This window comes from Haliaeetus leucocephalus, unplaced genomic scaffold, assembly GCF_000737465.1.
Source record: "Haliaeetus leucocephalus isolate CR32 unplaced genomic scaffold, Haliaeetus_leucocephalus-4.0 Scaffold451, whole genome shotgun sequence".
Taxonomy (NCBI): Eukaryota; Metazoa; Chordata; class Aves; order Accipitriformes; family Accipitridae; genus Haliaeetus; species Haliaeetus leucocephalus.
The window spans coordinates 6,256,218-6,268,234 of record NW_010972887.1 but is presented as its reverse complement, the minus strand read 5'-3'; the positions used below and the strand labels follow the sequence as shown (position 1 = coordinate 6,268,234).

The 12,017-nt window shown below is 42.4% G+C and overlaps 1 protein-coding gene across 1 annotated transcript in view; it reads left to right on the top strand.

The window, feature by feature from the left end:
* Positions 1-10,083, top strand: part of GTDC1 (glycosyltransferase-like domain containing 1) — a 174,192-nt gene extending 164,109 nt beyond the window's left edge. Inside the window, exons 9-11 of the mRNA XM_010575191.1 lie at positions 1,360-1,430; positions 2,130-2,221; positions 9,592-10,083. Coding sequence (XP_010573493.1) covers positions 1,360-1,430; positions 2,130-2,221; positions 9,592-9,675 — 247 coding nt within the window. The 3' untranslated portion in view covers positions 9,676-10,083. The remainder of the gene's footprint in view (positions 1-1,359; positions 1,431-2,129; positions 2,222-9,591) is intronic.
* The last annotated feature ends 1,934 nt before the right edge of the window (positions 10,084-12,017 follow it).

The following is a 12,017-nucleotide window of genomic DNA, read 5'->3' as shown; positions in this document are numbered from 1 at the left end:
TTTAAAATGCAATCTGAAGTGCATATGTTATTTAAAAAAAACATAAATTAAAAATTTTAAAAGTTTATGAAAAAAACTAGCAGTCATTGCTTAGCAAAAGCATTTGCAGAGAAATGTGTATCTTTGGGTTTTGTGGATATGCATAGTTTTCTAGCATGAAAGCTGAATATGTTATTCTTTATTTTATTTTTTTCCTGGTTAAAACTGAGTAGATCTAAAGGAAACAGAGTTCCTTCTGGGTGCCTGTAATAAAGTACCAAACCCGATATGCACATGAAAGTAGCGAAAGCCTTTTGGATCGTCAGTGAAAATAGAAAAGGTGAACGTTGACGAGATTTCAGATATTTTTTTCCTGGGGACTGAGGGAAACCGAAGTTAAAAATAAAGTCCTCGTATGGTCAACATGTTGGAGGAAATTCAAAGACTCTCATAAAATAAACATATTTTAAGAAGTGTTTTGAATTTCACTGTGTAATTTCTGGCCAACAGAAATTACAGTTGTATCTTTGGAGGGACATTATGTCAGATCAATGGTCATTATGCAAAAAAAATAAACTGAAAACTTGATGCCTTAACCCGTTCAGCTATTAAAATGCAAGCACGAAGAGGATACCTTTTCCTCTAGATTCGCTATGAGAAAACTTTGCGCCACTGCGTTGCAATTATAAAATGTTTGGGTTTGACGTTACAGGAGATACGTGAATTCTTCCTTGAAAAAACACAAGTACAAAGCACTGCACGCTTTGGCAAAGGAATCTCATCGGTAGTTATTAAAAAAGACAACAGTTTATGTCCTGCAAAATAAAGGAAATTATCTGAAGCATGTGGATAAGCTAAAATCTCCCAGCCTGAAGCATGCTGCGAGTTGTTCCCAGGCTATATTTAACTGTAACCTTTGGGGTCTGAAAGTCTAAGGAGAATATCTGTTCTGCCAGGTAACAGCGATCGTGTGCATCTGTGTGTACGTACACGCGTACGTATCCAAACGTGCGCACGTGTGCCCTTGTTTCGCTGCAGCATTATTAAGAAAAGCCGTCCATACTTCACCATGTTGTTACATGTGTCTGTCTGCTGATTATAAAATGTGTTAAACAGTATTTAAAAAACAAAAAAATGCAGAGCTGCGCTTTGATTTATTCAGCGAACAAAACATATGCTCGCTGTTCTGTTCTATGTAATTCATATGATCAATAAAATTTTCTTTAAAAAGAGCAACTTTGGCATTTAGAAGGATTATGCTGCTGAAGAAAAAAAGGTTTCGCTCTTGCTGTACGTAGGCAACCTCAATGCTCTTGCGCCAAAATAAGTTTTTGGCTCGCTAACGTCTATTTTTGTGTATTTATTATTTCTGATCTTCAGGGTCGAAGCTGTACATTGCGGCTGTTATCCGCTGTGTCCCAAAGCCTTGGTGTACCCAGAGATATTTCCAGGTAGCTGCTTCGTTGCATATTCTTTTTGCTGAAACGTAATAACGCGATTCGTGCTAAAATCCTAAGTTTGAGAATAAACTTGAGCAAAAGCAATTGTTTATTTGGCAAGCCAACATGTTAGTGTTAAGGAAAATTTTATGTGTTTTAATACATTAGACGAAGTTTATATTTGCCATCTGTTCTTTTAAGATAACACAAAAGCAAGTTTTGAAATAGCATTCTTCATTGTTAGCATACACAACCCGTAATGATAGATTTTTGTTAAAAGGTCAGTGATGCTGCAATGGTTTGCAGATTTTTTTTTGATACACAGAAAAAAAAACCCGAGGCCTGAAAATCACACCAAATTATTTAAACAATTTAATAGTTAATAGTATGCAACTGCGGTACAGGATACAGACTAATGTAGTACCAGTTCTTTGAAAAATCTCATCACTAAATGTATCACATATGCATTGTGTTACATTAGAATAATGTATTTTAATCACCCAAAGGAGATGTCTAAACAGCACAACTACACAGTCTTATTTAGCATTAAACATCCTTGTGAGCTGAGGTAACCTTATAAAATCATGCTTAAATAATGTAAAACACGAGGCGGCACAGAGCAATATGCATTTTTAATTAGTAAAGTGACTAATATCGAGTGTGTGCTTTGAGGTTTTTGTTTCATTAAAAATGTATCTGTTTTTCCTGCAGCTGAATATCTGTATTCTACACCTGAACAGCTTTTTAAAAGGCTTCAGAATTTCTGCAAGAGACCAGATATTGTAAGGAAACATCTCTATAAGGTAGTTGTTCAGAATAGTTTTACATGATATAATGCCATATTGAAGTACAAAGGAAAAAAAAAACCTTAAAAAAACAACATTTAATTAACATACTAATGTTTAAAGGAAACATGCTAGGGAGGGATATTAGTCGTTACACTAACAAGGATTAATTAAACTAGATGCCAGTTGTATTAACCTAGGTCTTATGAAATACGTGCACTTAATGCATGCTACATGCTTTTTTTTAATTTATTGTTTTCTAAAATGACTGTCCTTTACATTTGGACCCAAGAGGCTTATAAAAATGAACCTGGATTAATGCAACTCATTAGTTTAAAAGGAAAATAAAAGAAAGATCCCACAATTATCCTAATGAGGATAAGCCTACCTTCCTATCCTAATTTAATCTTCAGTCCGCAAAAAATGCAGGTGACTGGTATCAGGTAAGATTTCTCTGCCTTTTGGAATTACTTGAATTATTTTCATAATTATGATTGTTTTAACTCTTTGCTTTTTAAGGTATGTTGATTGTAAAAAAAGTTTATCGGAAGCATAATTTACCGGTATTTATCGTGTCCTGTTCTTTGCAGTTATTTATGTAGAGGAAGTACAGTTTCAGTGGCAGACCTTCCATTCAAGTTTTGAGAGAGTGTTCAATGCTAGACCGACTTTCACATTTTTAAGAGCTGTATTTCTACTGCTAGGAGTCACACTTTTTTTTTTTTTTTTAATTACGCGATTGTAGATGAAGCACTAAATTTTACATTATTCCAGCGAAGAGCTATTATTACACGACGCCGCTCTTAGAAAAATAACTGCTGTTTTCTGCATGCTGACGTGTAAACTTACAGCGTTTTATGACTTTTACAGTCCTGGCTATGCCGTGGGCAGGTTGGATACACATTACCCCTGCACGACAAAGGTGTTTCAGGTTGTAAAAAACCCCTGAATTCAGCTGAAAGTCCTTAAAAGCTCGGGAGCGCGTGGCAATACTCCTCGTGTTACCCGTGCGATACGAACGCGGTCCTTTTAGCGTTCCCTGGCTGTCGTCGTCCAGGCGCTCTGTTAATGAGCAAGTCGAGTAATCTCCTCCTTAATTTGGAGGCTCACGCTGCCGGCAGACCTAACCTCATCGCTCCACCTTCCTCCCTCTGGGGACCAGAAAGCGTCGGGTCTCGCTGTGTGTCGTCTCCCTCTCTACCCCTTCCCCGCACACATGTAGCAGGAGGAGCGAGGGTTTCGCCCACGCCTGATTTTTTTCTGTGACCTAAAAATAGACGTTTACATAATGATACATCAAAGATGATGTTGTTTCTGGAGGAAACAGTTAAACTTCAAGAAAAAAAAAAAAAAGGAGAGAACCAAAAATGCAATTTAACACCCAATTTCAAGCTCATTATCTTTCATTGTCTATTAACTTGGCAATGGTTCAGAAGGTAGCTCATAATAGTTTAAAATGCTGACTGAACACTTCCAGTGTTCAGCATTACTTCTTGAGTCAATAGTATCGTATAGTTATACGTGGTGCCTTCAAAGGGAAGCCGGTCCTGAAACGTTTACCTTGACATTTCCCAAGGCTTCAAGCTCAGCTAACAGTTGGGTTCACGTGGATCTTCTCTCTACGTGTGGATCCCCAGCTCCTAAACAGAGCCGAGGTACGCTACAAATGGAAGGAGCAGTAGAGCAAGTACTGCTATAAAATCGTATGAGTTTAAAACGTGTGCGTGAGCCCCATAAGCAAAATGCTAATTTGCTTGAAGGATTTTTTTATAAAAAAAGGATTTAAAAAAAATAAAAATAAATAAAAATCCCTTGGGATGATTTGCAGGCAGAAGCTGAAGGTGTTTATCCTACCCCTCGTAGACGCGCACCGTTAACGGTGCAGCCCCGTTCAGATCTTCCGAGCGTTCGGACTCAATGTCTGCAACAGGTAGCGGTTGAGCTGAACGGGGGATCGTTTTAAAATGAGTAAAGCAGAGCCTAATCCAGAACCTGTGAGCACCAGAGAAAAAGATCCCTGTTGCCTTTAATAGGCTTTGGATCAGCTCGGAGAATACTGTTAGAGGTGTCTTTTTGTACCTACACCCACGTATGCCAAGTCTTCCTTCCGCAATGAAACTGTCCGCAAAACCTCCTAGAAAACCGCTGACTTAGATAGGTGCTGTTAATGTCATTAAGGTTGGAACGACGCTGCTTTTTAGGAAGCTGAAAAGAGTGGAATCGTGAAGGGTACGCAGCACTTCCACCGTATTTTCACTTTTTTCAGATCAGCGTAATGTTATATATACGATAGTGGAATAGAAAAGGGACTCCAGCACAGTAGTGCGGACAAACTAGCTACTTTTCTTTCAGAAACCTTCCTGACATGCTCCCTGCCCAAAGTTCGTAAAGTGTCTGTGAAATCTTGAAAGTAAATATGCTTTAAAAGCAAACGGCGCTTTTCTCTACTGGTTGGGGATTCTGCTTCATAGATCAGGAAGTAATCACCAACAGAAGTACCTCGGGTTATCCTTTTACATATTGTTGGGGTTTTATTACCAAGGATATCCATAATAATTAGACAGCGGTCTAATTAAACAGGCAGTTTATTCCTTCAGTTGGCCTCAGTGCTTGTGCTGACAAAGTTGGGGCAAAAGGGAGATAAAGGGCAGCGGGGCAGTCCGCTTAGGGAGCCGGACGGAATGAATGTCCCTCTGAAAATGCACAGACGGGACGTTAAACTGCAATAGCTTAACTGGACGGAGCGGATTCATGCTGGCAGGCTTTTTAAAGTGTTCGTAATGTAAGCACCTATGAAAACCTTTCCAAATGATGTTTTACTTACCCTGTGTATTCCCACAGCACCCAAGGCTGGCTCATTTGCATTTCGACACAGCCTTCTACCAGTTATTAGCAGAAGATTGAGATGAGTGGAAAGCAAGCCTCATTTGTTATCAATTATTTGTTCTGTTCTAGTTTTACGGGATCAAGCGTTGCTCTCTGGTTCTCGGTATTTGTGGTTGCCAAAGTAAGCGCCAGAATGAAGCAAGTAACAGCAATGGGGCATCCGTTTCCGTCAGAGTACACCATAAGACCTGTCAGTGTTTGCAAGCTCCCTATCTAGTAGCTTTAAAATTTAAAAAAAAAAGAAAAAAAATAGGGCAAAGCATTTGTTTCTGCATTATTTTCTTTAAGTTTACCTTTCAGTTCCCTCACTTCAGTTTCTTAATTTAAAACAGCATGTATAAAGAGTATACAGTGGAAAGGGACAAGAAGAGTTGCCAAAAGCCAGGCATGGAAGGAGCTGACAACTTTAAATAATCTCTCCCAGCCCTCCCAGCCGAATGAGTGCTGGTTGACATGCTGTCAGCTTCAGTTCCTACAGTAAAATCCTACTCTCACTCATGCTTGTTTAACAGAGAAAAGAATTTGGCCCACTTTCTGACATTCATCTTCTCATTTCCATCACACTACAGAAGCTCACCTGCCTATGAAAAGACACATGGCGTGATTTTTTGTCTTTCTTACACCACTGTAGAAGGAAGTCTGCTGAATTCAAAGGGATTAAACTACTGTAAAATCAAATTAAGATCCCAGTTAGACCGTAGACATCTGAATTGTTTCCAGTCTCAGGGTTTGGCTGTATAGGGCAGTTCTAACAAAACTTTCTTTTTTTCCTTCTCTTTTTGCTCTGATTTGAGATAAAGCAGTATCTTTGGTGTTTCAGGAAAACATGTTGAAGGGAAAACTGCTCCTGACCCAGCTTTAATATTTAGACAGAGCTAGGAAATCAGCAGGAGGCATTCTCAGCCTAAGGATACGGGGCGCTGGACGCATGAGGATGCAGGGGAGCCTCATGCTGCGTGTCCCATTAGCCACCCAGTTGCAAGGAGCAGTAGTCGCTCGTAGTTCTTGTACAGGCCATGTAAGAGCCAGGGACGATGCCTCTGCCCTTATCCTCACCCGCTCCCCAACAAAACTCTACGAGAAATTTGTTTTTCCGTAAGGATGCTAACTGCCGCTCTGGACCAGCATGCCATGTGTTTAATACCGTGGTTTTGATAGTGGTGAGCATCAGATATTCAGGAGAAGGCTGACAAAGGTAGAAATAGGGTAGTAAAGGTCTTCCCTTGGTCTTAGAGTTAGAGATTGATCCTAATCCTGGGCTTGGACATTTTACCATCTTTCATTACCTTTTGGTATTAAGTATGGCCAGGCTGTACGTAATAGTTCTCCATTTGATGGTCAGGCGCTTGGAAACCCCTGTTCTTGTCTTTCACGTCTTCCTATAGCAAAGCGGTTCACCTTACGTTTACAGACGGTGTTAAAAGCATTTCCTTCAGTGGGCTCAGGGTTTCCCCACCTTCGGTCGCGTTGAGCGTCTTCTCATTCTGGAGTTGTTCGCCTGGAAGCAGGAGCTCCCCGTCCATCTTTTCTATACCGTTCAGTATTTTATAAGCATCTGTCAAACAGTATCCCAGTCTTTTCAGTCTCTCCTCGTGAATGTTATTCCATGTTTATATTCTAATCTCTCATCATTCAAGCCATTTTGATGCTTGAGAGCTGTTTTTGCGCTGGTGCGATCATTGCTTTGCAGAGTATTCCAGGCCATGCCATCGGTTTATGTGATGTGTTGTACTCTGATAATTTTCAACCTGTTCCTTATGGAGCCAAACCTACTGTTTACTTTTTAATGGTGAATGTATATTGAGCAGATGTTTGCTTACAGTGTTCTCCAGATCTTTTGTCCTGAGCTGATAAAGTTAATTTAGAGCTTTATAGGGTATGCAAATAGTACAAGTATTGCCATCCATCCTGCTGGCTTTCTGTTCATCAGCAGAGCATGTTTGCAGAGAAAAAAGAAGGCATTGTACTGAATTTGTGCTTCTGCCCGGTTAGCAGTAGGTGCAGGTCAGAAGGAGGTTGGAAGCACAAGTGGGAAACTTGCGTTTGCCTCTTGAGATGCTCAGTTTCCAGTGAGCATAATTTAAAATGGTTTCAGAGGTGCTCTAGAGCTGCTTCTCAGAGCCTGTACGGGAAGGTTATAGCAGCCTGGGAACTCTGGAGTGCAGCGTGCTGTGTCCATCCTCTCCCATCTCTGTTTCAGTGCTTAGGCATGGGATCCTATGTAAAATGTGTATAACATAAGGATTTCTTACGTGGAAGGAAACTTCGGTTACTTATTTAGAACATCGAATCATAGGGTAATTAAGGAAGGTACCTCTGGAGGTGACCTGGTCAGCCTCTGCTCAAAGCAGGGCCAGCTGCAAACTAGGATCTGACTTCCAAGTCAGATTTCTTTGCTCAGGGTCGCATCCAGGTTAGACTCAAGTCTTGACATTTTTCATTCCCATATGTGTGGCCGATACAGGTGAAATCCAGCTAGCTTAGGAGGTTTGCACAGGTGGGAAGATCTGCTGGGCCGTGGGACACAATTTAAGCGTTTTGGGTCAGCCTTAGGTCTTCAAGCAGCACGTGGGTCTGGAAGCAGCTGTGGCAGAGGGAGCTCTGCTAGCTAACGCGGATCCTCACCGTGGAAGAAATGAGCTAGCAGGTAGGATGTTGAAGTTGCCTGCTAGGTCATTCTGGGATCCAGCCCTACTTTTTTCGACATAATATACATCTATGTAGACGTATGCATTAGTATACATACATATATACAGCTGTATGTGGCCTGCACCTGAACTTCTCCCTTGCTCTTGGCTCTCTGAGGTGTCTGTCCAGGAGATTTCAGCTCTCTGAAAATGTTGGTCTATAGCTCGTAGCAGTTGGCTGCACCTGTAGAACAGGAAGAAAGCGTCCATTAAGAAAGCAGTTCTCTGCGCACCTTTCAGCACAAACACCAGGACTTGGAACTTTTTATTATAACGATATTAGATAGCTTCCCATTTAGTTTTCGAAAGTCAGTGAAAACTGGCAGGGGAACCACAGCCGCTGCAAGATGGTAGATGGAGAAATGGGTCAAAGGAAATAGGACTTTAAAAGAAAAGTCACAAAAAAGCATGAAAATTTATTTTTTTCAGTAAAGTTTATTCAAATTACCTTCAGAAAGAAAGCCTGAAACTGTTTTCCTCCTGTTGTAGTTGGTCAGTGTGTTCTGGACCATCCTATGCAAGGTACTCACCAGCGTATCTTGCATAGACTCACATCCAACATTTGCTGGGCTTTGTTTAAAGGCGGAAGGAAAGAGATGAGTTTTAAAAGGCCACTATAAGAAACGGCAGAACAGACCAGCTTGTTCAGGGCAATACTGTTACTCTACTGAGGAATATTATATAGCTCTGATTTGGGCCTCACGGTGCACCCAAGTCATCTAAACCAGTGCTGTCTTTTGGTGGTGGTTTCCAAAGGTGCCTGGACTTTGAAAGTTGAGCTCCAAAAAGTAGTTACCACAAGCTGCTTTCCACCTTGATTCTTCCCCAATATGCACTTACAGAGGGAAGGAGCTCGGTCACAGAGTAAGGCTGACCCGCTGCAAATGGGCTCTCTAAATCACTCTGCTGTCTTGCCTGCCAAAACTCAGGTTTTGTGCTGAATAATCGCCTCCAATTCTTAATTTTAAGGTAATTTTTTAAAAAGTGCATAAAACCTGCGCCAAATCAGTACTGTCTGCTTGAACTGCAACTGTCCTGAAACAGCAGGTCTGAATAGATGAACAGTCCTTATTAAATTCTAAAGGTTAACTCTGAAGTGTAATGATGGCAGAGTAGATATTAATTGCTTCAGTTCTGATCTTAGGCCACAAGAAACAAATAAGTTGATTACTTCATAAAAGATGCTGTACTGCTGCTGACATCTTATTGTGCTGCCTGTTCTTCATGGGCAGATCTTGCTTTATGTGAAACCTTTGCTTCTCTGGCTCTCTGTGTATTTAGGAACTGTTGACTGAATCACTATTCTATGAAGAGACGGATGCCCAGACCTTTGCAGTTATCACTCCCCCAAAAAAGCGTTGAATTTATTCTCTCCGAGGTTACTCTAAAATAAAGCCCAGAAGCCAGACCGATGATGATCAAGCAGGAGAATTAGGACCTTGCTCCTGCTGGTTCGTGGTTCTGCCGTGTCTGAGGGTGGGAGAGGCAGGTCGGTCCCCGTGGGCATTCAGTCCTTGGCCAAGACCACCAGTCAAGCAGACGGACGTTTGACGGTGCTCACCCAGGAGCAAATAACGTGGGGCTGCCGACCAGCTTACCTGTCCTTAAAAAAAAAAAGCAGAATTCGCCCCATTTCCAACTAAAGCCGCGTAAGCGTTCTCTGACCAACCAACTGGCTTCCACCCCTCCCGAAATCCCGGGCGTTGCAGAGATTCGTTTCGGGACAGAGAGAGGAGAGGGAGAAAGAGAGAGGTCCCTTTTGTGTCCCAGCATCTAACGCGGCTTCGTGCGCTTTTCTCTTCTGCTTCCTCGTAGGGCGAGACGGCCGGCTTTTCTTGGGCAGCGCTCGGCGGTAAATTCAGGTCTCTGCTCGCAGCAGAACCGAGGGAAGATTTGTGACAGATGGGGCTAAGTCACAAACTTGCAGCCTCAGGCAGAATTGTGGAAGTTTCCAGAGTGTGCCCATATTTACCTGATCAGAGAGAAAAGAAAATCTGCAGAGGAAGCCGAGCCTGGCTGCTTGTCATAGCTGACACAGAGCCATCTGCCACAAACCTGTGGCGGCTTCAGATCTCCAATCCCTGCCACCACCCCAGCTCAAATTAAATACAGATTCTTAGAGACGTTATGATGGTTACACATGTCCTCGGCATCACATGCAGGAGACTGTTCAAAAAAAATATGTGGCCTGTTGTGTAACCGCACTCATGTATCCCATATGTGGTGCCACATTGAATTTCCGGTTGAATCTGTTTTTATCCTTTGTACTGGATGACATGGTGCCTGAATTCTTTCTTTTCGCCGACACGATGGCAGCCAAGCTGCAGCTTCAAACGCTCACACTTGGCTGAGTTTCTACCTAGGTTGCCAGGTTATCATTGGAGCCTTATTGTGTCCTCAAAGGGCCACAGGGCCTGAAAGGAGGATCCGAACGCTGCCGGACTAATTGGGCAGCCATCTCCGGGTTGTTTGGAGGCAAAGGGCTGCTTTAGCACTTTTCTTTTTTTTTTTTTTTTTTTTTTTCCCCCCCCTGCAAATTAATGACTCTCTGGCACGGGGGTTTTTAAGTGAAGGTATTAATAAGGGGTCTGGCAGGTAATCCCATGATTCGTGGAGTTACATTTGCATTTAATTAATCTTAAAGAAAGCTGAAAGATAAACAGCTGTAATTCAAACTAGCATGGGAAATATGCTACATGGTGCCATCTATCCGATAAAATGAAAGCCGAGACACTTGTTTTATTTCTCTCAAGGATGGAGAACAAACAGATAACAGTCAAAATACTTCCAATAAAAACCAGTAGTTTAAATGTAACGGCAGTTCATCAAGAATCTTTGCATCCAGTTACAAATACAGTCTTTTAAAGATAAATCACTTATGATTCCAGCAGTCAAGCTGCTATATTTGTTGATGTAAAATGTTTTGAAGATGTAGATTGTACAATAAATTTTTAATAAAGTGCCCACTGCAATTTTTAATTAGCATATCTCATTCATGTGTAAGTGTGTACATCTATCTGTATGTTTATCACTATGCATATCCTTGTGTCAGAGTCAATGAATGCAATTGTGTCTTTATCTGATGAAGTAGAATCTGTTTTGCAAGTGATAATAAAACGTTATGACAATTCCAAGATTTTCAACTCTGCTCGGGGAAGAAGCAAGAAGAGGGCTCTCGGTAAGGCGTTGCGATGTGAAGCCCGGTAAGACCTCTCTTTGCGGGCAGCTGTGGTTTCGCCTTCCCTCGTGTCAGGCAGGGTAGCTCCTCTCCCCATCCCGGCGGCATCTTTCCTTTGCCCGAGCTCCGTCGACGGCAGGTGAACGACGTCGGTAAGTCCTCCTCCACACACGTCATGCCTTCTGACGCCACCAAGATGCCAAACCGTCCTTTTTCAGTGCGAGAGAGAGCATGCGGTACCTCTCTCTAAAATTGCTCCATTGAGCAATCAATCAAAAAACCCAACGGTAAGTGTTCGGCTGTTTTCCTAGCACTGCAGAGTGGCAATTTTGCGGTTAGTCCTCTGTCTTGTGTGTTGGTTCCTCCTCATTTCTGCTCCACCAAAGCCCGGCTTGGCATCTAGGCGTTTAATGTGGTTGAGTAGAAGCGGTCTTCTCAAGATAGCGTGCGTAGGTGTGGTAGTCGTACTTGGCAGAGCCAAGTAACAGGATTGCCTCGTCCTTCGTACCAGGGTGTATCATAGGTGTTTGCTAATGTTATCACACCTCGCACCGGCGAGAGCGAATCAGAAATTATTTGTCTTTACCGATGGGAAACTGAGGCATGGTACAATTAAAGCGAAGCGGTTCAAGTTTCACAGTGAGTCATTCTCCGAACCAATAAAGAGGAAAGAGGGGATGCTGTTCATATCGCGCTAGGGCCTGTGGTGAGCAGACTCGATACACCAAAGCTCTGTGGTTTCGAGGCGAAGGCTCCCGCTGCCCTCAGCACACACCCTGATGAGGCCCGCAGCCGGAGGAGGTCTCGCCCAGCTCTGCGGTGAGGTGGTACTCTGCCTTGCTTTCCTTAGAGATGCTTTAACCATACCCAGCTCAGTCTGGTAAGCGAGGCTTCGTCTTGATGGAAAATTTTCCCTCCGAGTCACGAGCCCTTGCAAATAACGTTCTCTAATAGAAATTCTGCGAGAACTTTAATTGCAGGGTCGGGGTCATAAATAGCAATGCTGCATTATCTTCTGATATTTCTTTGCCTTCTTGGCGAAGATACGCAGCTGCTCTAGAGC